Consider the following 25,236-nt stretch of genomic DNA (forward strand, 5'->3'; position numbering starts at 1 on the left):
CATATCCCTTCTTTTATTTCTGTGTTGTCATATGCAATAGAATTTCAACTATATGTTCTCTGGGGACTTGGGATGTATATCTACAGTCTATGGCATAAATTCCAAATTATAATAAGACATCTTATATGTCTGTTTCTTGTAGTTCCTGCCATGTAACAAGTCTGACATATGTCCGTATGCAAACACAGAGCAACAAGGGGCTGTGATGGGAGGCTGGGGATTTTGAAAAGCAATGGTGCTGTCTGATGGATGGCTGTAGCAATGATACTCAAATAGAGACACGTAGATAGAATGAGGCAGGAATCAAATAAATGTGGGGTCCAGGATGGATTGTCACAAAAATGGAGGGCTAATTGATTGAAGAACACAGGGGGACTGATTGAACAAGAACTGCAACATGGACTGCAACTTGTGACTTAGGACATCTGGAAGACAGCAGGCGGCCAAGAGGAGTGATGCAGGAAGCAGACAGAAGATTGTGAAAGCAACAGGGAGGACAAGGATGCTCCAATAAATCGACTGAGTGACTCCATTTGTGTCGACCCGTGGGACGCTTCCACTCATGCTCACTGGCACAAGAGAGCATAAGGGAATTGTGGGTAATAAGAGATTATTCCCCCCTGTAGTGCTTGCTCATCATCACTTGCAACCCCAGCCTCCCAACCCCCCAGTTTCCAAGGTCTTGTACAGAAATATTGAGCATGTGCAGGTGCACTTGGACCACAGAGCCAGTCGACTCACTGATGGTTTTGCGAGTAAGGTCAAACCATGATGTGTTGTTATTGCATGAACATGCTGCTGGCGCCAATTTTGGATGTCACACATGCAAGCTCCAATGATGTTGACTTTTATCCACAAGTCCATTTTGCCCAAGGAGGCCAATCTGTGTGGAGATAGACCCGACATGCATTAAACCATCTTTCCTAAGGCTATACGTGTGCGCGTCTTCATCCAGAAGCCAGGCTGTGACCACAAGATGTAGGCTGGTGGTCCCAGCAGGAGTTTGGCTCACACACATCATCAGCATAAGGGAATTAAAGTCATTATGACTGGAAGGGCAACAGAGGACAAGTTATTCAGTCTGTAAACGAAGGTGAAGGTTTCCAAAGTAGTTTGAGGGTGTTAATATATTAAATGGTAGATACCATTTGTCAAATACTCAATTTGTGTCCTATATTATACAGTAAGTATAGGTCGTGAAGACGGCCAAATAACTACAACAAGCAAATATAGTTATGTTCAAGTCAGATAACATTTGTAATTTGTCCCAAAAAAAATCCTTTTAACTTCATATTCTGTATTACGTAGATGTTATGCTGTTAGAAATGCATATTAGTCAAGCTCCCACACTCCACACACACACACACACACACACACACACACACACACACACGCGCACACACACACACGCACGCACGCACGCACACACGCATGCACGCACGCACACATACACACACACACACACACACACAAGCAGACAATGTACATGCAATCAACAAAAGACGTGAACTTGGTGACAGGATGGACAATGACAAGGTGGACTTTTTTGGCTAGTGTTAACATTTAATGAGCACATGGTGGACCTTCACTAAGCAACATGATTTAGTTAGCAAGCTGAATGTTCAAATTTACAAAAGCTTTTTATATCAATTGATAGTTCACTACAGTATGAGAGGGTGGACATGTTTGTTTGCTCACATAACGATGAAAATTACCAAACATAAGTCTAAATATTTATTCATCTTTATTCATCATCGACCTCGCCTTTTTGCCTCACGTTTTTTGGATACTGTTGACTTTTTTGGATTGCCTGCCTGTGTACCGACCTCTACCCGTATAGTAAACCTCTCTTTTTGAAACTGTCCATTTGTTTTGGAGTCGAGCATTTTTGGGTACTATCCTCTGTTCCGTTCATGACAGTTGCTTAGGTTTGGCAGCCAACGACTTGAATACCTTCTACTGCAGATTTGAAAAGGACACTTTCACACCCTACACCCACGCAGCCGCACCACCGACCACAATCACACCTCTGACTTCTGCGTTAACCATCCACGAACAGGATGTGAGACGCATCTTCAAAAAACAAAAGATTAACAAAGCGGCAGGCCCAGACCATGTGTCCCCATCCTGCCTCAAAGTCTGTGTGGACCAGCTCGCTCCAGTCTTCACACAGATCTTCAATAGATCTCTGGAACTGTGTGAAGTACCATCCTGTTTCAAACGCTCCACCATCATTCCAGTCCCTGAGAAACCTACAATCTCGGGTCTAAATGACTAGAGGCCTGTCGCCTTGACATCTGTGGTCCTGAAGTCCTTTGAACATCTCGTGCTGAACCACGTCAAGGCCGTCACAGGTCCCCTGCTGGACCCCTTGCAGTTCGCCTACCGAGTGAACAGGTCTGCGGATGATGCAGTCAACATGGGACTGCACTTCATCCTAGAACACCTCGACAGTGCAGGGACCTACGCAAGGATCCTGTTCGTGGACTTCAGCTCAGCGTTCAACACCATCATCCCTGAACTCCTTTCCTCCAAGCTTCTCCAGCTCAGCCTCTCGCCTGCCATCTGCCAGTGGATTTACAGCTTCCTGACGGGCTGGACACAGCAGATGAGGCTGGGGGAGACCACCTCATCCACATGCAACATCAGCACTGGGGCGCCCCAAGTTTGTGTGCTCTCTCCGCTGCTCTTCTATCTCTACACGAACGACTGCACCTCAACGCACCCGGCTGTCAAACTCCTGAAGTTTGCAAATGACACCACTGTCATCTGCCTCATCAAGGACAGTGACGAGTCTGCATATCGACAGGAAGTGGAGCGGCTGGAGCTGTGGTACGGCCGACACAACCTGGAGCTGAACACGCTCAAGACTGTAGAGATGATCGTGGACTTCAGGAGGCATCCTTAGCCACAGCTGCCCCTCACGCTGTCCAGCTGCCTGGTGTCAACCATCGAGACCTTCGAGTTCCTGGGAATTACAGTCTCTCAGGACCTGAAGTGGGCGATCAACATCAACTCCGTCCTCAAAAAGGCCCAGCAGAGGATGTACTTCCTGCGGTTTCTGAGAAAGCACGGCCTGCCACAGGAGCTGCTGAGGCAGTTCTACACAGCGGTCATCGAATCAGTCCTGTGTTCTTCCATCACAGTCTGGTTTGGTGCTGCTACAAAAAAGGACAAACTCCGACAATCAAAACTGCTGAAAAGATTGTCGGTACCCCCCTACCCACTCTTGAGGACTTGCACGCTGCCAGAACTAAGACAAGAGCGGGCAAAATCCCGGTCACTGGCTCTTACAGCTCCTTCCCTCAGGTAGGCGCTACCGATCAATGCAAACTTGAACTAGCAGACATTCCAACAGCTTCTTCCTTCTTGCAATCAACTTCTTAAACAGCTAACCTACAATTCCATTGCAACATGCTGCCAATTTTTTTGTCTTGCGTTTGTTGTCACATTTCTGTCGGGCCAATTATACATTACACTCACTGTAGTAGTCTCGCCACGCTGCACTATTTTCATATCTGTTGTTGACCAATACTGGCCACTCATGCCAGAGTAGCATCTGCGCCATTTGCACACTGACTGAGGAGTATCTGCAACATTTGCACAATCAACATTTTCCCAGATTATCACACTACTTGTCACTTTAAACTGCATACATTCCTTGAAGTCTCGGCGCCCTTTGCACAATGTTCATTGCACCGGACTATTGCGAGATTAGTCATTCAAACTGCTCTAAGTGCAAGAGGACTCTGCATCTTTTTGTACAATTGTCAAAAATAAATAAATAAATAAATAAATAATTTGTACCGGCATTACCAGATAACTAGCAACCCATTATTGCTCAGTGACTGTTTTTGTCAATGTCTTTATGTCTCAAAAGTGTTCTCTGTCAATTGACTGTCTGTTGTCGTACTAGAGCGGCTCCAACTACCGGAGACAAATTCCTTGTGTGTTTTTTGGACATACTTGGCAAATAAAGATGATTCTGATTCTGATTCTGGTGCTGGTACTAGTGTCACTGAGAATATCATTTTCTTTTTTAAAATGGCAGTTACACTATAATGACAGAGTGGACAGCAATTTCAGGGACACATGCAAAATGTTCAATATGATTATGAAAATTAAATATACTGTACAATATATGGCGGCACGGTGGCCGACTGGTTAGAGCGTCAGCCTCACAGTTCTGAGGACCGGGGTTCAATCCCCGCCCCGCCTGTGTGGAGTTTGCATGTTCTCCCCGTACCTGCGTGGGTTATCTCCGGGCACTCCGGTTTCCTCCCTCATCCCAAAAACATGCATTAATTGGAGACCCTAAATTGCCCATAGGTGTGAATGTGATTGCGAATGGTTGTTTGTTTGTATGTGTCCTGCGATTGGCTGGCAACCAGTTCAGGGTGTACCCCGACTCCTGCCCGATGACAGCTGGGATAGGCTCCAGCACGCCCGCGACCCTAGTGAGGAGAAGCGGCTCAGAAAATGGATGGATGGATGGATGTATAATATACACACAATTACTCAAAACAGATGACGGACTATAGCATTTATGAATATACTCTTTTATTTAGTGATTAGTTCATTACTGAAACACAATGGAGTGTATTTACTGTAAGCCGGTTTGTTACTTCTCTTTTTAGGTTATTTTGTTTTTAGCTATGCAGAAGTGAGTTCTGTGTGCGTTAAATTGGATGGAGAGGGACTTTTATGCCTTAATTTCATGCATAGCCAAGACACAAACTGAAACATTTGCTACAAATGGGTTTATATTTTATTTTCTGAATATGCTGTGGAATTTTAGATTAAATGTTTAATGCATGTCAAAGTAGCATTAACCCTCCAACATGGAGCCATATCTGTCATTGAATGGATTCCCCTCTGTCAAAATGACCCTGCATTTGAGTCTTCATCATCTCATTAACTTTTAGCCAGCAGCCAGGGCAGCTTCATTATCTTCACACATGCAGAATGAGTGGTAAAACTGGAGGATGAGGACGAAGTAATTATGTGCTTTTCAAGTAAGGTTAGTGTTGATACTCTGAGGGAATAGGCAATATTCTCTGGTCACTTTGTCAAGAGACATATACAGTAATCATGAGTATGCGCCCTCACACATACAAGTGCCTGCTGTGAAAGGAAAGCCCTTCTTTGTCTTTGCAATCAAAACTCTCATTGAGGAGATGTCCATTAATGACAAGAACAATTAAAAGTAAATGTTCAAGATTCAGATAATGAAACTAGGGAAGCGTGGTGCTGTTGTTGTACAAAAAAGAACTTGGATTATTTTCCTTTTTTCCTGTCGTTGCACATTGCAACTCAATTTCAATTAATGTTCAAATGAGTCTCTGTTTCTCATTAAACTGGTTCCACATTACAAATAAGCCTAATGTGTTATTTGGTGTCTTACACTGATTTCAACATGAAGACTTGAGTTGTTGTAAATTAGACGCAAATGGTGGTGTTTATCCTGTTAGAATGTCTTGCAGAATTGTAATGTGGGGATCACGCAGAATTAAAAGCCACTGGCATAGAGTTACACCATGGTGTTGAAAATACAAAACAAGTATGTATGATGTATCTGTTAACATACAAGCAAACAAATAGCATTAGCATGTATTATGATTCTGCATTATTTGAACTGACTTTTTCACAAGAGAAGTGTATTGACAACAGCCACAACAGTATCCATCCATTTTCTACAGCATTTATCCTCATTAGGGTCATGATCTTGTCGGAGCCAATCTCAGTTCAATTTGGGCAATAGGCAGGGTACACCCTGTACTGATCGCTAGTTAATCACAGGGAACAATAGACAAACAACCATTCTCATTCATACTCACATTCACCCCACAGTATGAATAATTTAGGGTCTTCAATGAGCCTAACATGCATGTTTTTGGAATGTGGGAGGAAGCTGAAGTAGCCAGAGAAAACCCAGATAAGCGCAGGGAGAACATGCAAGCTCCACACAGAAGGATCTAAGCGGAGATTCAAACCCAGGACCCCTGGACTGTGAGGCAGACGTGCAAACCATGATACCACCTGTATGGTTCATTATGGTTCATTCTTCTGTCTGAATTTGCGCCAAAATTTTCATGGATTCAATTCATTCATTCTTATTCTATTTGTACTCTGATCCAAACCTTTGTAATGGCAGCATTGTTGTTATAGCTGTGTAGTACATAATACATACGTTGTATTGATGCTAATAAAAGAGTATACCTAATGCTGTGGCCAGTGGGTATATACTGTATGGCTGCTTGCCTCTTCCTCTTCTCCATGAATAGCTGTCATCATCATCAGGCTGTCCAGAAAGAGCTCAGGCAGGTGTGCGTTATTCTACATTCTCCCCAGGGAAAGAGTGATAGCGATTATATTGCTGGATATTCCTGATGCTGCATTCTGCTTAATGTGATTTTTCATAAACAGCAGTCAGCAGCATCTCACACCTGCTTCATCAGGAATGCAGGATAAACTTTCATCTTAATTAACCACAATATTGTCTTTTTATTTATTTACATTTTTTTTTGCACTCACACACTTCAGTTTATATCTTCAGTCAGTATCGTCAGACATTTTTAGCAGCTCATATGTGGAACACTGCTACAAGGACATCTACAGACTCAAAATATCATCAAAACAGAATGTGCCTCTGAAATGTGTCTCGATCGTAAAATGTCTTTAGATCTAAAGCACTGGAGGTTCTTCCTCCATTCCTTTAGGGCTTACAGGATTGGAAACGCAAACAATTCCAAAACTTCTGAGTAATTTATGTTCCTTTCTTTCTCTTCCCTCAATGTCCCCCCTTTAAAACATCCTCTAATAATCATCACTGTGCCTCATTAAGGCGCAGAGGAGTGGAGGCACGAGCTGTTCCAGATGTTTGGTGGAAAACCCCCGAGGTCGGGTGTCAGACACGAAGAATTCATGTGTATCTGTGCTGTAATGTACACTCTCAAGTGTGCGATGTGTGTCCCGAAAGGCACTTGCAGTGTGCTACTGCCCCACTTCGACACAATGCAAGACAGGAATCTTTCTATGGGAACATTAGATGGAGATAAGGAGATACCACTGCTATACATTAACTTAAAAAAAATAACAACACCTATTTAATTTGAAAAAAATACATCTTAAAAAGTGAATTACATACTGTAGCTTGGTATTGATTCAGTAGTTTAGGAATACTCATTCAGCAGCATATCACAAACCCAAATTGAAATCATGTGACCATCAACTCTTCATTTACACCTCGCAATTCTCTCAAACTGACGGCCTATTTCTGAGATGTCTAATCACAACAGGAGACAACAGTGAGATCAAAGTGAAAGAAAGATGGCTGAAAGTGATGGAAGCGTTAACTATTTGTCTGAGTCCCCCAGGTCTCATCAGTCCCCGCAACTCGAATATGAAACTCGACAAGACAGCAAGCTGGGCCAATCCAGGGAATAATAATAAATCACCCTGTTGTCTTATTTATGTCTTACTGAGATCAAATGAGCAATAATGAATAGTAAACAGGAGGGATGTTACTGTTAAAATTGTGTGTGTGTGTGTGTGTGTGTTTGTGTGTGTGTGTGTGTGTGTGTGTACAGTATATGTTGTTAAAAAGCTTGTTTCACACAACAGATTAATAATAATATTTTGTCAAAATGATTCTTTGTATTTTTATTTGTCCAGCCACATTGGAACAACCATACAGTGGATATAAAAAGTCTACATTCTAATGCCAGTTTTTTTTTTTTTGGTGATATTAAAAAATAAATAAAAATGAACTAAGATAGATCATTCCAAAACCGTTTCCACAAATAATGTGACCTATAATCTTTACAACTCAAGTGTCAACTCAATATTTTCAAAGGGAAGTAAAAATAATAATAATGATGTGGTTTCACAAGTCTGTACACCCTCTTATAAATGGGATCTGGCTGTGTTCAAAATTAACCAATCACATTAAAACTCATGTTAAATGGGAATAAATAAACACCTGCCACAATTTAAAGTGCCTCTGATTAACCTCAAATAAATGGTAACTGCTCTAGTAGGCTTTCCCTTACATCTTGTTGCTTTCTAGCAGAAGCTGGAAGGTTTTGTGCTTACAGTGACAGCTATTTTGAAATGTTCATAATGCCTTCCACCTCGTCTAAGGCCCAAATTCCAGCTGAAGAAAAACGGCTCCGAAGCTTACCATCATGCTTCACTTTTGATATGGTGTTCTTTTGGTGATGAGCAGTGTTGTGTTTGCACCAAAGACACCTTTTGGAATTGTGGTAAAAAAAAAATCCAACCTTGATTTGAATGAACTGTAACAAGATCTTAAGTCTTATGTGATAATTAATGGAAGTAGCCCTCTGACTAGACTTCTGACTGCTTAGTTTGTCAGATGGCTTTTCTAACATAGATTTGAGAAACTTACCAGACATTGCTGTAGCTTTAGAATTTGGGTTTACCAGGCAATATCTAATATTTAGCCCCAGCCATCTCTTATACAGTGAGTTAACATATAGCCCCAGACCCTGAATCCAAATACAGTCACAAATCTCCCTGACCTGCGATCAACACTTTCTCCACAAGATGCCCTCATACTCTTTCTCCTGCTACTGCATACAAATTCAGACCACAACTATCCTTACTTTACATTTCTCAAACTCTGTTGAATCTTCAGAATGAAAAGCAGCATTTATGAAGCCACAAAAACAAAACCGGCATATTGCTGTGGAACCATTTACATTTGCTAGTCCCTAAGTCCTTGGGCCACTTTGTGTCATTTCTATTTTCTTTGCCATATTAAGTTTCACCTGAGGAGCTGAATAATAGAAGCAGCATATGGTGCAGATCTGTTGTGCAGCACTGCATAACACAACCATGATAATGAACAACTCAACCTAGCTACTTTTCTTATTTGTTAAAAGAAATAATGTTTGAGTACAGAGCTTGTGTTGGATCTTATTAAATTGTGTAGATGTGCAGTACCTAATGTTATTGACAGTGAGGGGACAGTATGCTGCAATTTGTCTTCACAGCCAGGTTAAAAAAAAAGTTGCGACAAGAGAATTTAAGAACTTTGGGGTTTCTGGAAAGTAAAATCTTAAAACTATGAAGAATAGCATGCTACGGTATTTGATTTGGGTGCAGAAGCTAGAATGAAGTGTTGAAGTGTTGTAAAAACTAACTTGTAATGGTGTAAAATGATTTGGGAGGGTCCAGTACAGTAAACCAAGTGTTCATGTATTTAGTGCAGATACAACGTGTGTGTCCAGACCAGACACTTCCCAAATGGGCGTGTGTCAGTGTGCTCCAGCCCTCTGTCACTCCCCCCTCATAACCAAAAATGAGAGAGAGAGAGAGAGACAGAGAGAGAGAGAGAGAGAGAGAGAGAGGGTGAGAGTGAGAACTGCTCAGCAAACAGCCAATCAGAAGAGGTCTGAAATCTTGACATGAGTTTTTCACTGGGCTCCAGTGTCACAGGTTTTTGGTCTACTTTGTGGTCCCGGTTGGTGCACAGCGGGAGGCTCATTGTCAGTATTCAAGCAGGACGGCATGGCCATTGTATGTGTTTGCCAATATATGGAGGCTCCGATGAGTAAGGGGACACAACCAGCCTGAAGCCTCTCAGCCCCTGTCAGCTGAGTCCAGTGATAGTCTCTTGCTCTCTCTCTCTTTCACTCTCTCTCTCTCTCTTTCTCACCATCTCTCTCTCTCTCTCTCTCTCTCTCTCTCTCTCTCTCTCTCTCTCTCTCTCTCTCTTGCTATGAGCTGCCTGGATGTGATGTACCACCAAAACTATGGAGCACACCTCCTCCCTGCAGAAGCGTACAAGTCAACATACTACAACCACCATTACCAGCAACAACAACAACAACAGGTGAGAGCACTTTCCTTCAAGGAGTGACATATTTTATTGGATTAGATGAACATACACTAAAGAAGAGTTTCATCAGTTGCAGAATCATTAAGTGAACTTCTTAGCTCTTAATAGATAAACGTGGTGAAGTTCTATACAGACCCATAGTGCTATAAGTATGTGGAAAAAGTTGAATGGGGTCTTTGAGGTTTAATTAAAATGGCTAGATCAGATCCAGACGAATAATAATGTCAACTGTGGTCAGGAAGTGGAAAACAAAAAAATAACAGATACACACACATACCGATGGTTAGGTGGCTGTGGTTGAGGTATTGGAGGACATGTCATCTCAGATGAGATTCTTACGTTCAACATGAAATAATATATTTTTGTCTTTTCTTTAATAATCCCATATTCACTTATCTCTTATCGAACATATTTACTTACTAATTCTACAAACTACTCACTATATGTTACAACTTGAACTTTAGTTCGACCGAACAACTTTTCCTATTCCGCTTATCCATCCATCCATTTTCTGAGCCGCTTATCCTCGCGAGGGTCGCGGGAGTGCTGGAGCCTATCCCAGCTATCAACGGGCAGGAGGCGGGGTACACCCTGAACTGGTTCCCAGCCAATCGCAGGGCACATATAAACAAACAACCATTCACACTCACATTCACACCTACGGGCAATTTAGTCTTCAATCAACCTACCACGCATGTTTTTGGGATGTGGGAGGAAACCGGAGTGCCCGGAGAAAACCCACGCAGGCACGGGGTGAACATGCAAACTCCACACAGGCTGGGCCGAGGATTGAACCCCGGTCCTCAGAACTGTGAGACAGACGCTCTAACCAGTCGTCCACTGTGCCACCTATTCCACTTAGGTCCAATAGAAAAGAAGAGAATAGATTCTATAACACGCTTCAACATTGAATATACATAGAATTATTTTTTTCATGTATTTTAATTTAACTCTCTGTTGATTCCATGCTCATTGTTTCATTTCTCCTTCCAGAGGAGGCTGAATGCTCACAGTAAGATGCACAACTGTTCGGGCCAGCAACAAGGTGGAGGACGAGGAATACTATCCAGAGATCAGGGTCTTTTTTCGGCTCCTAGAACCGAATCTGGATGTGTATCAATACATGATTTGGAGGTTAAAGATGGAACTCAACCAGCAGGAGCAGAGTATCTAAACTCCCGGTGCATATTGTTCACCTACTTCCAAGGGGACATCAGTGATGTGGTGGATGAACATTTCTCTCGGGCCCTCAGTCAGTCCATTGGACATAACAGGGAGACGAAGCCGTTCCGGATGACTCAGACATCTGCTTCAAGCTCTGCCGGATCATGGAAAGGTAAATAGAGGCATTGGAATTATATTATATATATATATATATATATATATATTATATTATATGTTTCTCTAAAAATGTACTTCAGACATTATAATTGATTGACTGTGATTCGTGTTTTGGCTTCAGATGGTGAGGCACTTTCAGATGGTCAGAAAAGTCCAGCATGGAGCAACACCTATCCATCCCACCCTGCTACCTGCCTCCCATCTGTCTCGGTGTCAGTCCATCCAGAATTCTCTCCAAGCCCCATTTCCCTAAACCACGCTGATGGAGGTCTGTGGGCTGGTCATGTGCTCTCCCAAGCCAGCCTCCAACCACTGGCTAGCCTCACAGACAGCTGGACCTACAGCCTGAACCCCCAAAGCCCAAGTGGCTATCCAAATGTTCACGATGTCTACCATCCTCACCCCCATGGCCACATCCATTCTCGCCATCACCACCACCACCGACAAATGTTTCATTCATATCCAAGCCACGGCTCAGCACTAGAGGCGAGGTTTAGTCCTCTTCTGCTGCCTGGTGTGAGGAATCAGAGCCAGTCAGCAGCCAGTGCAGGGAGTTCCCCACACAGCGAGACTGCAAAGACAGAAATGGACCCCAGTAGCAGTAGCCCAATCATGACTTCATCAGTCCCTTGGATCCCCTCACCACTCCATGGATCCTTGGAGCTGTATGATTCAGGTAGGTGCAGTCACAAGCATCCAGTCAAGCATACTGTAAACAAAGTAGGAGAAGTGGGAATAACAAAGCTTTATTGTCTCTCTGCAGCTTATGAGCAGACCAAAGCTAAGTCATCAGTTTGGTTCTAATTGCTGACATGCATTAGAGAAAGACTCACCTACACTAAGTGGCACCATCAATTATAACTGCTAAACCAGCACTGCAATGTACAATACGGACTCTTCTACTACTGCTCCTGCCTTGTCCACACAGTCTAGGATCAAGATTGACTCAGGCTTGAAGTTAACAGGGATGCTTTGGTCGCAGGATGTAGCCGATGAGAGTGAAGCTTCTATCCACAGACTAGCGGAAGGACGTTTCTTCAATGTTTTATTGGCAAAAACAGTGTCATTTTTTGGGTTAAAGTGGTTCTGTTTCAAGAACTGTTTATTTGAATAGCAAATATGTACAGTTTTGCCTAAGTGTGTGGGTGTGTGTGTATATATATATATACATACTAATTTTTTTTTATTATTATTATTGTTGTTTTTTTTTTTTGCTGGATGGTCTGTCCCTGAATGATACCTTTGAATCTTTGCCGAAAGGGATTATGTGTCGTATATTTTGATACTGTAAGTAATAAATTATGAAGTTCTATTTGCAAATGTAGCCATTTTCATGTGTTTACATTATTAGGCACATACTGGAGACTCAATTTTGCAGTTAAAAAAGGAAAACTCAGTGAGCCGAAAACAAGATTGATGAGTAAGCATGCACATTTTATAGTAAAAAAAATAAAAGGTGCAGCCAATAAATAACCGTTTATTTGAAACACTTGGATAAGGGATGTTGCTGTTTCTTTCAAATGTTTGCATATGCAGGATTCAGATATTCCTGACCAACACAGAAGTTTTTACAGTTTTAAACTACTCAGTGAAGGGTTATTGAAAACCCCTCACATTGTACCAGCAGTACAAGAGGAAATAGGCTGCATTCCACAAATAGTATAAGATACCATAACAGGTCAGGTTTTCTTTTTTCTTTTTTGCCTCTCCTCACAAAAACATGGACATTAACTCACACACAGACAGCCGACAAACAGCAAGAATGCATTTGTCCTGTCTGGACAGGAAGTTTACTGGACACGGCAGACATGGACAGTCAGTGCTATTCGTGAGCAGGTTTGTTTCTCCTGCAATATCACTCAAAGTAGACTTCATAAAATAAATAAAATAAAACCTCACATAAAAATAGGATAAATATAGTGAAAGAGTTTTCAGTTCAAAGAGTTAATCTTCTGATGTACAAGTAAGTGTATGAGCTGAGAACGAAAAACTACTAATACTCTGTAAGACTAGGTATGTTTCTTAAGTTAAAAAGCAGCATTGTCTGAGGAAAAGGTGGTGAGACGCATCAGCTGGTATGATCTACAGTAGCCGCCCACTGACAATCCAGCCTCTACTTCTCCTGTATGTGGTTCTATTTACAATATTAGCCAGCAGTATTTGAGGAACAACATTTAGCATTAAGCAGAAAGTCTTAAGTGCAACACATCAGAGACAGATGTGGAAAGAATTGGCTTGGAATGAATTAGGAAATGTTTTAATTTGAACAATTGTCTTTTCTTTTTTTTCTTTTTTTTTAAACTACCTTGAGGATCGAATCCCAAGATGCATGACCCTGAAAAGGAAAATAAGCAGTGCAAATTTTAACAAACCACAAAATGTGCCTCTTGCTCAATATTATGCAATGACTTTTGAAAGTAAAAACAGTTTGTACGGAATGGGAAAAGACAAATACAGTGAAACAGCAATAAGGGAAGGCAATTGAGGACAGATTCTCATTTGCAATGCTGACCTGGCTACAGACAGTGGCAGATAGACAGAGAGTGTGCACAGTAAAACAAAGCAAAATAAAAGCAAATACAAATACAACAAACTGTACATCGTTACATATTTAGATAATTCATTACATTACATCATAACACAAGGTGGATAAAAGGTTCCTAACAGGCTAAAAAAACAGGTGCAATGATCATGTACGGTATCACTAACTTTTCAAACAATATTTTATGATAAGTGTCTTTTAGATTTTATTAGATTTGAATGTTTGAGTTTTGTTTGGCTCAATGTTATCCCTCTGTGGTTCAAGTAAAAGGGCATGTGTTTTTAAAGTGAATTTTGTTCACATATTAACAGGTATCTTGCCCATTTACAAACAAACATCTCAGCACTCAAAGATATAGTCATCAATTCAAAATGAAATATAGAAGGGAACATGTCGGGAACAAAATGACACATTTTGAAAATAATGGTAACATTTAGAAAGATTTAGTTACATAGATTGTCTCTTCTCACAGACCACCAAAATAGCATTAGCATGTAGCTTCTGCATCAGCATGTTGAGCACTTATATGCTAACAGACATCCCACTGGCACCCTTGGAGCATCACTCCAGGCACTTCCACTGCAGGAAGAACAAGAAAATTCTCAAAGACAATTCTGGATTCTTTAAAAGTCAGTTGAGACCATTAATTATTCATAAGTCAGGGCTATGTCATATGTTTTTTTGTTTTTAGAATGAATTATAAATAAGCTAATTTTGACAACATGTTTTCTATCACGTAAAAAGTGTAGCTGATGGAAAACAAAGAGTAAGATTGGGGAAAGTAGTATAGCCAACAACATTGAATGTGTCCATGTTGCTGTATGAATTTGTAATGACCCTAGTGAGGATAAGCGGAACGGAAGATGAAGATGAATTTATAATATAATATAATGAATTAAAATAAGCTTTCAAAATAAGTGTGGTTATTTTGCTGATTCCCCATGTATACTACTGTATTTATGTTCACAAACTATAAAAGGAAGCTTAGAATGAAATGAAAATACAGAGGAAGCAACAAAATACATAGCTGCCTATTTACTGTAGTAAAGAATTGGACAATAATAGATATACGAGAGTAAATGTACTTGGTTACTAACAAGTATGTGTTTCAATGAATATAGTCTTGTAGCCAATAATGTCCATCTGGGTCTTCTCCTTATCTGTTTTTTTGCAAGAATTGCCTCTTTTAAAATCCAATACGCTTCAATTCAGTACTGCAAAATTGTATTGGCTTTAAGGAATTGGAAAAATAATTAGATTGTATTCTCTTTTTGTGCTGAGCCCCATTTCAACCCTTGTTGAGTTTAGACTAGGATTATTGTGATTGCTGCCCTTTTCCAACAATGTATTAACAAACAACAATCCACACACTCTAATGGAATATTCGATCAAAATAAAAAATAAACATGTCCTCCTTGTAATTAGTCTCCAAAGATGAGTCAGCATAATGCACGATAGACCAAATATGTTTTGAGGTGCGCTTTCATTGCTAACATACTGATCTAATGAAGGACATACAGCAACATGTACACATTCAATATAGTTGGCTATACTACTTTCCCCAATCCGTCTTCCATCAGCTACACTTTTAACATGATAGAAAATGATCTGTTTTCCTGAAAAAAAATGTATTCTCTCTGTTTGGAGCTATGTTAATTTTCATTAAATAATGCAGATTTGGGGGAAAATAACAATATGCATTAAATATGCACTCCACATATGAGCTATGATCCAAGAATCACTGGTGCATCTTTTGCAGAAGTCTTTTGGGTGTACAGTACTTTTAACTAGCAGGATTTTTAAAAATCGTGTTTTTTTTTGTTTTTGTCATTATTTTAGTTTAAAGATGTATATTTTGCATCATTTTTCTTTTGTTTGGAGCGGTATTTCTTATAATTTCATTGGTTCATCTGAATTAAATCTCTAAGTAGGTCTTGAGTAGCTCTGCTTTAAGTTATGTAACTGATTTTCATCAGATTGTAGTTTAATTTAAGTTTTACACATAAAACATAAAGCTGTCATGAACATGTTGAAGCAGTTGTTAAAACAGCCATAGTGTCATATTTAACTGACATCTCGTTGAAATGACAACATCAAGGGAAAGATCTGGGAAATGTAAATTCTCCAAACTATTTTCCACTCACTCTGGTGAGAGGAGCTAACATACTAACCAAGGATGCATGCGATGGAATAATTGAGATTCAGCCCCAGTCTTGTTAGCTTGGCTTGCCCTATCATATGTCAGCAAAATCTGCTCCTTACCCCAGCTGGCTTGTGTGATTTATTCGGGTGTATTTGATTAAGCTGTTTCTTTTCAACCCCTCATTCAGTATCATGAGTCGTTGGAGATAAGCATAGTTGATGTTAAGATATTTGGGCTTCTTCCAATGGTTTGGTCTCCTAAAATGTTTTGTCATTAGAGAATATAGGTTTCCAGTTCTACAGGGGTCTTACCTGCCATTAAGATGCCATTCATCAATTCTGTAGGACCCACACATACCTGAATAGCAAATCATGAGCATGTCACACCTTTTAAACCAAAATTCACTTTATAGTTGGACCAAAGTACGAAATAAACACTTATGGTGGGTAAACTATAGACTGAATATTTACCCGACAGACCATCGGAAAGGCTGAATTCAGAAATGTTGTTTCTAAACACATTAAACATGTTTGAAGACCATAGCTGAAAATGTGCAGTCTGGGAACTACAGTATGTACAAACTCAGTTGTGGGGATGTGGTTAAAATGGTGCCTAGCGACACACTTCGGTTTAGGCAGGAGTCCATTTCCCCCCCACTTTAAAAGAACTTGAGTGCCTTCATTCACATCAATGGTTATCCAGCGCAATCTCATAAAAAAGAGAAATAAAACTGAACTAAAGTACAGTACAGGTTTTAACAATATTTGTTTTCATATTTTATCAGATTAATAATTGCAAATTATCAGATTAATAATTGGTGCCTTTTGTATAAATTTTGTTGACTTGTTCCACTCTGTCGTTGTATCGATGAATCATGCGTAACTACAGTTTTTGATGTATTACGTGTTGTACTAACTTATTATTTGTATTGTTGATTATATGTGGACCCCAGGAAGATTAGCAAACTGCTACGGCACAAAATAATGGTGATCCTTTTAAATGAACAACTAAACAGATTCCTGAGAACTCTACTTCAGTAAAGTATTTGCACTTCATTACTGTCAACTACACCAAATGTGGTAAAAGCAAAAAGGCAGTCGGGGAGGGCTAGAGACAGAATCATAGCATAGACTGCATAATACCAACAGTTGGTTCACGTTCACATTCAACAAAATAATAACTTCATCTTTGTCCTTGCATTCATTGTGTGTTTCCAAAACCACCAATCCTGTTCCAATCAGGGGGAGCGGCACTCCATTCCATTCAGTAGGTTACTGCTGTCAGCTCCACTCTGGGTAATGTTCCAGTAACCGCAGAGGCCAGTACATAGCTGTCATTCCTCTGCTCACTCAAAGCACATTTAGCAACCAACACCTGTTTCCCCCCAGCTCAGTCTTCACTGCCCAGCCGCTCGAGCAAGGCCTGTCCTCTGTTTCGACAAGCAGGATTCCACGTCATGACTTTTTATACGCCAAATCTGCTATTTCGGACCAACTCTTAGTTGTGGGGAAGCTCACTTATATAGCACAACCGCAGAAAAATGAACAACAGGAAGCAGTGTGACATTCTCCAAGAGCATGATATACTGTACATATGGTGGTTGTCTCTTTTGCACATTTGATGCAGACAGTAACATCTCTGCCAGGCGCATCCATGTTAGTATCAGGCTTCTGTAATCATCTCATCACAATTGTATTCAGTAGGGGGAGTAGCGAAACACAAATTCTTAAGTAGATATTTCAGGTATCTGTACTTGAGTATTTATTTTCCTGATGGCTTTTTACTTTTACGGTGTACTTTAATATAACAGGCTTGTTACTTTTTTTAACCTCCACAGATGATGACAAGATATATAAAAGTCGTAAATAGAGAGAAGTAAAATGAACCATTATTGAGATATTGATTGATTAACTGATGTGAGATCGTGGGGACTTATGAGGCAGAAAGAAAAGAGACTGCAGCGACATTGAGGAATGTAAACCAGCGAGCATTAATGATGACGGGAGCAGATTCCGGGAAGTAAAATATTCCCCATCCATGCCCTAATTAAGAGATTTATTTTTATTTTCTCAGCTCCAAGAATGAGTTGTCATTTGTCTGTGTATGTTCAAAGGGTTTTCAGTCTAATCTAAAATAAAAAAAAAAAACACACACACACATACAGGTATATTTTTATCAGTTGTTATCATTAGCTTATTTAGCTTTTTTTGTTAGTCAGTTCACAAGGTTAGCAATGCTATGGGAACACATTGTTTTAATTGAATGTCTAGTGATGTTTTCTTCTCACTCTGAGCATTTTGCATGTTAATAAAAGAGTGAAACTATTTTGTCTAAGATAAGTTTTTTTCTTTTATGTCAAGTTAAAGTTATCAAAACAGGTATTGTACTGTATATAATTGACAGTAAACATTAACTTTTACTTGTACTTAAATACATTACATCCTGTACTTTTTTTACTTTTATTCAAGTGGAGTTGATTTAGTGCAGTAAAACTACTTTTACCAGTCTTTTTAATGTTGAATACGTTTGCGTCCTCTGACTGTATTATTTTGTATTATTTTCTGCTACAATTTTACTGACCCTTCATACAAAGTGAACTGCACATCTAGATGAAAGCGGCATCAGTGTCTGTCCTTAAAGAGAAAAAATGACATTTCTGCCGTCAACCCTGTTAAATCACACTTCACCCTCTCATCTTGTCACTTATTGCTATCATCCATTCTACACTCATTCAGCGTCCTCAAACACGCATTTTCACTCCCACTCATATAATGAGGTTAGGTGCAGTGCTGAGAGTTTACAGAATACAGATCTATCATGGTCCTGTCATGTAGCCAATTAGCATCAGCTACAGTTAGGACAAAAGACAGAGATTATACAGTGCAAGTTAATAAATATTCTTGTAAAATGTTTATTTTAGTTGATTGTGTAGTAGTTGGTAAATTAAATTTATTAGTATTTTACTTTAAAAAATGTTTACTGCTTGTATCTTGAATTAAATTACTTAAGTTAATTATATTATTTCACATTTAAAATATTTATTGACATCAGGGTGCATATCAATAAATTAGAATATTATTGAAAAATTCATTTGTTTCAGGATTTCAATCCAAAAAGTGAAACTCATGTCTTATATATTCATTAAACAAGTTGGAAAATCCTATTTTAGAAGGCCAATCCCTGCCTAATTTCTATATAACTATGTAATAATCAAATTTCTCGGAATGGTGAGTTGGGGATTTTCATTAGCTTTAAACTATACAGTAGTCATCAAAATGATAAAAAAAAATAAATAAAATAAAATCGTGAAATATTTCACTCGCTGTATAATGAATCTATATAATTAAAAGTGTACAATTTTGAATTCAACTGTTGAAATAAATTACAGTTGTCACTGTTTTAATTTATTACACGATACAGTACAAATTAAGCAATACCATAATTGAAAAAAAAAACATTACACACAAACAGCACTAGGGAATCACTTGCCCAGCCACCTGCCCGTCAATCATTCAGTCAGGCCCAATGTGACCCTACCTGCTGCTCCCAATGCTGCCTGTAGTGACCATGCCACGCATACCAGAGCCAGAGAGACATTCCCGGACCATTGACTCAGATGTTTGCTTTTGTTTTGTTTACACTTTGGAGCTGTCACTGAGATAATGTTTCCTCTGAGAATCACAAGGAACAAAAAGATGGTTTCCTGAGTTGAACACTGGAATCAAGTCAGCAGGATGCATTTGTGCTGACCAAATAAAAAATTCTGTATTATTCTCATGAGAGTGTTTTGATTAAAAAAAGAATAGCAGAATCCTTGGCAATGATGTACAGTGTATAATGTTTGTGCGGTTAATTCTGCTCTTAAGAGAGTTTTGTATGCTGTATTAAGAAAAGTAATGCACATTGTAAGATGACATCATTTTCTCTCCTACCATTTTTTTAACCAACCAAGTTGCCTTGTGTGAATTTTAACATTTTCTCCTAAATTCTACTTCTCAAACTGTCTTCATTGGAAAATGAAGTGTTTTAAACCAGCTCTGGCATGTCTGTCAACTTTGAGTGTGAATATGAGTGAGTATCTCTTCCTGCAATTGCAGCACAGTGAACTAGTGGTTACGTCTGGCTCAAAATCAGGAGGTCCCAGGTTTGAATCTTGGCTCAATGTTCTCCCTGTGCTGTTTTGGGTTTTGTCAGAGTGCTTCGGCTTCCTCCTACCTTTAAAAAACAAGCACGTTAGGATAATGGCAGACTCAAAATTGTCCATAGGTGTGAATGTAAGTGTGAATGGATGTTTGACTATATGTGCCCTGCGATTGGCTGGCGACAAGTCCAGGGTGTACCCCGCCTCTCAGCCAAGGTCAGTTGGGATGGACTCCAGATCCCCGTGACCCTAAATGGTATAAGTGGTATTGACAATGGCTGGCTAGTTCCTGTAATGTCCTTTTGTCTAACTGTTGTCATAATCACGCAACCCAGTCAACATGCCCTAACTTCCTTTTTGTCAGCTGACGTGACATGCGGCTTGTTTGAACCAACACTTGCCATGCAAACACTCCACCTCAAACCTTTTTCTTTTGGCCCAAACTGACATCCATTTGGCAGCCAATGCCCTATGTTTGACTTGATTAAATTATTTTTTTTATAGTACTTTCACCAGCTTGCCTTCATGTTAGGGCGAGGTGTTAGGGTTTAGAACATCCCTGTATCTCAGTGTGTGTGTGCATGAGTGCGTGTCAGCAGAGAGTGTAATCTGAGGGATAACATGAAGATTATCCGGCTGATCTCTCAAACTCCCTGGGTTCTGACAGGTTGACATCCATCATTCTTCCTATTAACTTTGCCTAATTGGCAGGTAATTCCTTGCTCCCCTGCCAACCTTCTGCTGTCTCTCCATTGTTATTGCATTGGGCCCCTACTGTCAGAGGCTTTCTCCACGAGTGTAACAAGGGACCACGTGGCCAGAGAGCCCCTTCCCCAGCAGGACGTCTTGTCCAGGGCCAGCAGCTCAGTGGGTTCTGTCACTGTAACCTGGGGAAGCCAAGTTGGGAACTTCCTATGTGGTGATGGCCCCCACGTGGTGAAGCCCTCCACAAGGCTGACAGGAGAGCCAGCCCCAAAATGAGAATGTCAGCATTGGTTGCCCACCCATCGCACAATTAAACTGGTGTGAGGTAAACTACATTTTGTTCATCACTTTTCTGGTATTTGCACTTCAGTTTGCAAAATTAAGTAAAACTATCAGTTTTTCTCTTAATCGATAAAATATGCTTTTCCATATAGTTGCACATCAGGGCCCAGTTAAACACACGTTTTCCATGACTCTTTTTCTGACACAGGCACAAATTACAGTTCAACTCTCATTCTGCCTTTACAGTGATTGACAGGTCCTTGCAAGACCATTTGGCAAAGTCAGACACAAGACATATGGGAGTCCCACCCTCCTGTCACGTCTGCCTTCCCATGAGTCTTTTGTGGAGGAGGTGGAGGTGGCAGGAGCAGTCAGGAGCACGTCAGAGCAACAGGAAGACGCTAACATACTTGCTGTCGGCCTCTCACACATAAACAGCTTCCTTCTCTACTATAGGAACAAACCTGCAACACTTGCTGTCAACCCCCCTGTGTGTGGTTGTGTGTGTGTGTGTGTGTGTGTGGGCTGTAGGTTCGTTCAGACTTCCAGTAAGCAGGGAACTTCCTTTTCACTCTCAGCCCTTCCCAGGTGATTTTCACTGGGGCTCCATACTGGCAATGGCAACATACTGAGCAGGAAGTCTCACAATTTTAACATTCCCATTTACAGTAAACCCCCAACAAGCTAAACTATATGGACCAAGGTATTGGGACAGCTGTCTGAAGTGGTAAAGGTGGCGTTTATTTTTTTACATTCATTTTGGAAAACTTTACACAATATTTTGGAACGTCTGTGTGATTATTTTTTGCCAATTAATCCACAATATTTGAGAAGTGACTGATCATGGACTTGAAAGAAAGCCTAGTCTCGTTAGTCTAAACTAGGTCATCTGAATGGTGTTCGATGGGATTGAAGTCAGGACTCCCAGCCAAGGGTCTTCCTTACCAAATTCATAAACTGCATAGACTGTTCCACTGAAGTTGAAAGCATAGACTTGCCCACAGTGTCATGGTAAAATGAAACACTCAGGTTCCAGTTTGGTTGAACAGCTACTATGCCTTTAAGTAAGGCACCATACTCTCTCAACTGCTAGAAAACTGCCCACTGTTCCACTAATGTTATTGTAAATATACTGTAGCTGCCTTAATGTCCATCATGCTATATTACATATATATCATATTTGGTACTTTTGCTCCTTGTGTGAGAACACATGGATTTTCACATTACTGTGGTGACTTGAGAAACCATTTGTTCCATAACCATGCTCGGAACTCAAAACAACTATAGCTCAAATAATCTTTTCCCATTGAAATGAATGGAAATGCCATTCTGTTCCAGCCTCCCTCCACACAAAAAAAAAAAAAATCTAAAATTGTTGTAATGTGTACTTTAATGAGAAAATAATATTGTATGTAAAACATACAGTAACATAATTAGAATTGAAAATAATTGAAAAGTTGTTGTCACACTGCATCAATGCCCCATTGACTACACATTGTGCTTCTCTTTCTGGTGTGCGTGCCTTGGCCCCCTGTGAGGCAGTATAAGACAGAAAGACGGATATACTGTTCATTTAGATGTCTCAACTCCTCTCAGCTCATCAGTAAGTCATTCTCTGCAGAGGATACAGAAAATGACTCTTGAGTACTGTTGTCTGTCTACATGTGTTGCTACACCGTTTGTGTTCAATCCATTGCTGAAAGGTAGCATAGATGCCATTTAACTTTAACAGCTAGCTGAATGAAAGGCTAAGTAAGCTATGTGGTTGTAAATACACAAGATGTAATTCTCTTTGTTTTGTTTAATTTGACTGTAAACTTCAGGTGGGTGTGGCAATAAACAGATTGTCTTTTTTTTGTTTGTTTTTTAAACAATTTTTCACAACTTGCCAAAGAGCTGCTTACAGTGAAGTGTGTTGAGCTGAGTTCACTGCTATCATACAGCACTCGTTTCTCAAGTCTGCACTCACAAGACAAAGCAAAAAATTGGCCAAATGACGGCTTCTATCGTGAAAAATTCTCAAAGCGAGTGAATCGTATTTCAAGGCACCACTGTATTTCATTTAATACATATTTTATTACGAATGTGCCACCCCATTTATAGTACGACTGAGTAATAAAATTATAATACTGTATAAGAAATGGTATACAAGGATAGATCTAAGTGTGTGCGTGAGTGTGTGTGTGTGAGTGTGTGTGTGTGTGTGTGTGTCTGTTAGAGTACGGTGAGGAATGTGTGTGTGTGATACTGAGGCTCACCCCTCACACTACAATAGTGTCTTTGACAAGTGGTTGAAGAGAGGGCTTTGTTTGGTAATACCACACAGTGTTGTGAATGCCCGGCATAGCTGTCATTCCTCTTTCTATGCCCTCCGCCGGGCTGCTGGTTTATCAGGGATTCCTCTCTATTCCATCTGCCTACGCACAGCCCTCAATGTGTGTGTGTGTGTGTGTGTGTGTGTGTGTGTAACTGCAATGTGGAAGTGAAGAAAATGGTTTGTGAGGGGTTGCTCCTCAGACTAAGGAAGATGCAAATGAGCTCAGGAGGAGAACTGACCCTTTGTTAAATGACATACTGTGCTGCACTACAAAAACGACTTCATTCAATGATTTTATTTGGCCATGTTATAAATTCGTAAATCTTTAAATACCGTTGCTGTCCGCTATCTCTCCACTATATTGATGTTGGCATTTTAAAATAATTAGATTATCTGCTGTTTTCGGCTTGTCCTGTTAAAAGAATGTAACAAAACAACCACTGTTTTTCATACTATGTTTATAATGAGTATCTCCAACTCCTCTGTGAGAAATGTCCTTCAAATGTCCTTCAATACATGCATTTTTACATTAGACCCCACCTTCCCCATCAACTTCGTACTGAAGACAAGCGACATGTAACAACGTAATGTTTTGGGCAGACATAAAAGATAGGATTGAGATACAATTGCCCGGATTTATGAGTTTTTGAGATACAAGCCGTCATTCTGCCAATTTTTTGTTTTGACTTGTGAGTAAAAATTTATGACACGATCGCTGTATTGTGGCTGTGAATTCAAATCAACTTCACAATAAGGAGTAGTTTGGCATATAGTGAACAATTCATCAAAAAAAGAGTTTACTGTCAAACGAAACATAAAACATTGAGAATTACATGTGTATTTAAAACAACCACATAACTTTGCCTTTAGGTGTGCTAACTTAATGGTAACGCATAATAAGAAATGCCATAGACGGGGTAATAAAGAGCATCTATGCGGTGGTGTTATAACGCTTTGATCATTGGCTATTTGAACACAAATGGCGCAGCAACACATGCAGACAGGCACTATAACAATGCTGACAGTCACAGGCAAATTATTCTTTATCTTCTGCAAAAAAATGACTATTATTACTATGAATGCATGTGTGTGTGTAATCGAACATCCATGCCAACAAGTCTGACTCTTTGGATTCCAGATTTTGACAAAGCAAATGTCTCTGGACTCCTCTTTCTTTCCACTGCAATACAATCCTGGTGGTGATAATAGAAGTAATAACAAATAATTAAAAGTTTTTACATTGCCACTATTGTCAAGTAGAATGGTACTTTAATAAGACTGATGAATTGAAAAATCTGAATCACATTACCCTTTAATTATATGTCACAAAAGCTTGTGATGCATAATGCTCTCAAACATTTGTTGTAAGCCTTGGACTATAACATGGTGAGGCATCAATGGCCATGGCAATCTCAGGTTCAGAATGAAGCCCAATAACAGACTTATTGTCAAGGACGCACTGACCTCTGAGGCCAGTGAGCAGCTGTGACTGCATGGTCTGGCAAAATGTTGATCCAAATAGAACACAAGAAAACGAACTAAGGAAAAATAATTTAGTGATGGTTGGAGAAATGGTTCTGACTCATTCCAAAGTTCTTAGACGGGAGTTCTAGAGTTCATACTTTCCATTACTCCTCCTCCTGTCATTTTGTTTATCTCTGTTACATTGTTCACTTATCTTTTATGAAACATTCATCCTTCTCTCTAGCAGTAATCGTATTGGAAACACTGAAGTTGCTACAAAAAAACAGAAAGCTAAAAACTGCAGTTCCTATCAAAAAATATCCAGCCATTCATGCTTTTATGTACTCTCAGGTCCTCTTTCTATCCATCCATTGTCTATACCGCTTATCCTGTTCGGGTTCGCATGTACAGTAAGTGAAGCCTAGCCTGGCTGACT

At 40.0% G+C, this 25,236-nt stretch overlaps 1 protein-coding gene across 1 annotated transcript; it reads left to right on the forward strand.

The window, feature by feature from the left end:
• The first annotated feature begins 9,381 nt into the window (after nucleotides 1-9,381).
• vgll3 (vestigial-like family member 3) lies at nucleotides 9,382-15,334 on the forward strand. Its single transcript, XM_061793203.1, has 4 exons — nucleotides 9,382-9,859; nucleotides 10,859-11,201; nucleotides 11,328-11,882; nucleotides 11,970-15,334. The coding sequence occupies exons 1-4, from the start codon at nucleotides 9,746-9,748 to the stop codon at nucleotides 12,008-12,010; spliced, it is 1,053 nt and encodes a 350-aa protein (XP_061649187.1). The 5' UTR covers nucleotides 9,382-9,745; the 3' UTR covers nucleotides 12,011-15,334.
• Nucleotides 15,335-25,236: the final 9,902 nt, after the last annotated feature.

Source organism: Phyllopteryx taeniolatus, chromosome 12 (genome assembly GCF_024500385.1).
Source record: "Phyllopteryx taeniolatus isolate TA_2022b chromosome 12, UOR_Ptae_1.2, whole genome shotgun sequence".
Lineage (NCBI taxonomy): Eukaryota > Metazoa > Chordata > Actinopteri > Syngnathiformes > Syngnathidae > Phyllopteryx > Phyllopteryx taeniolatus.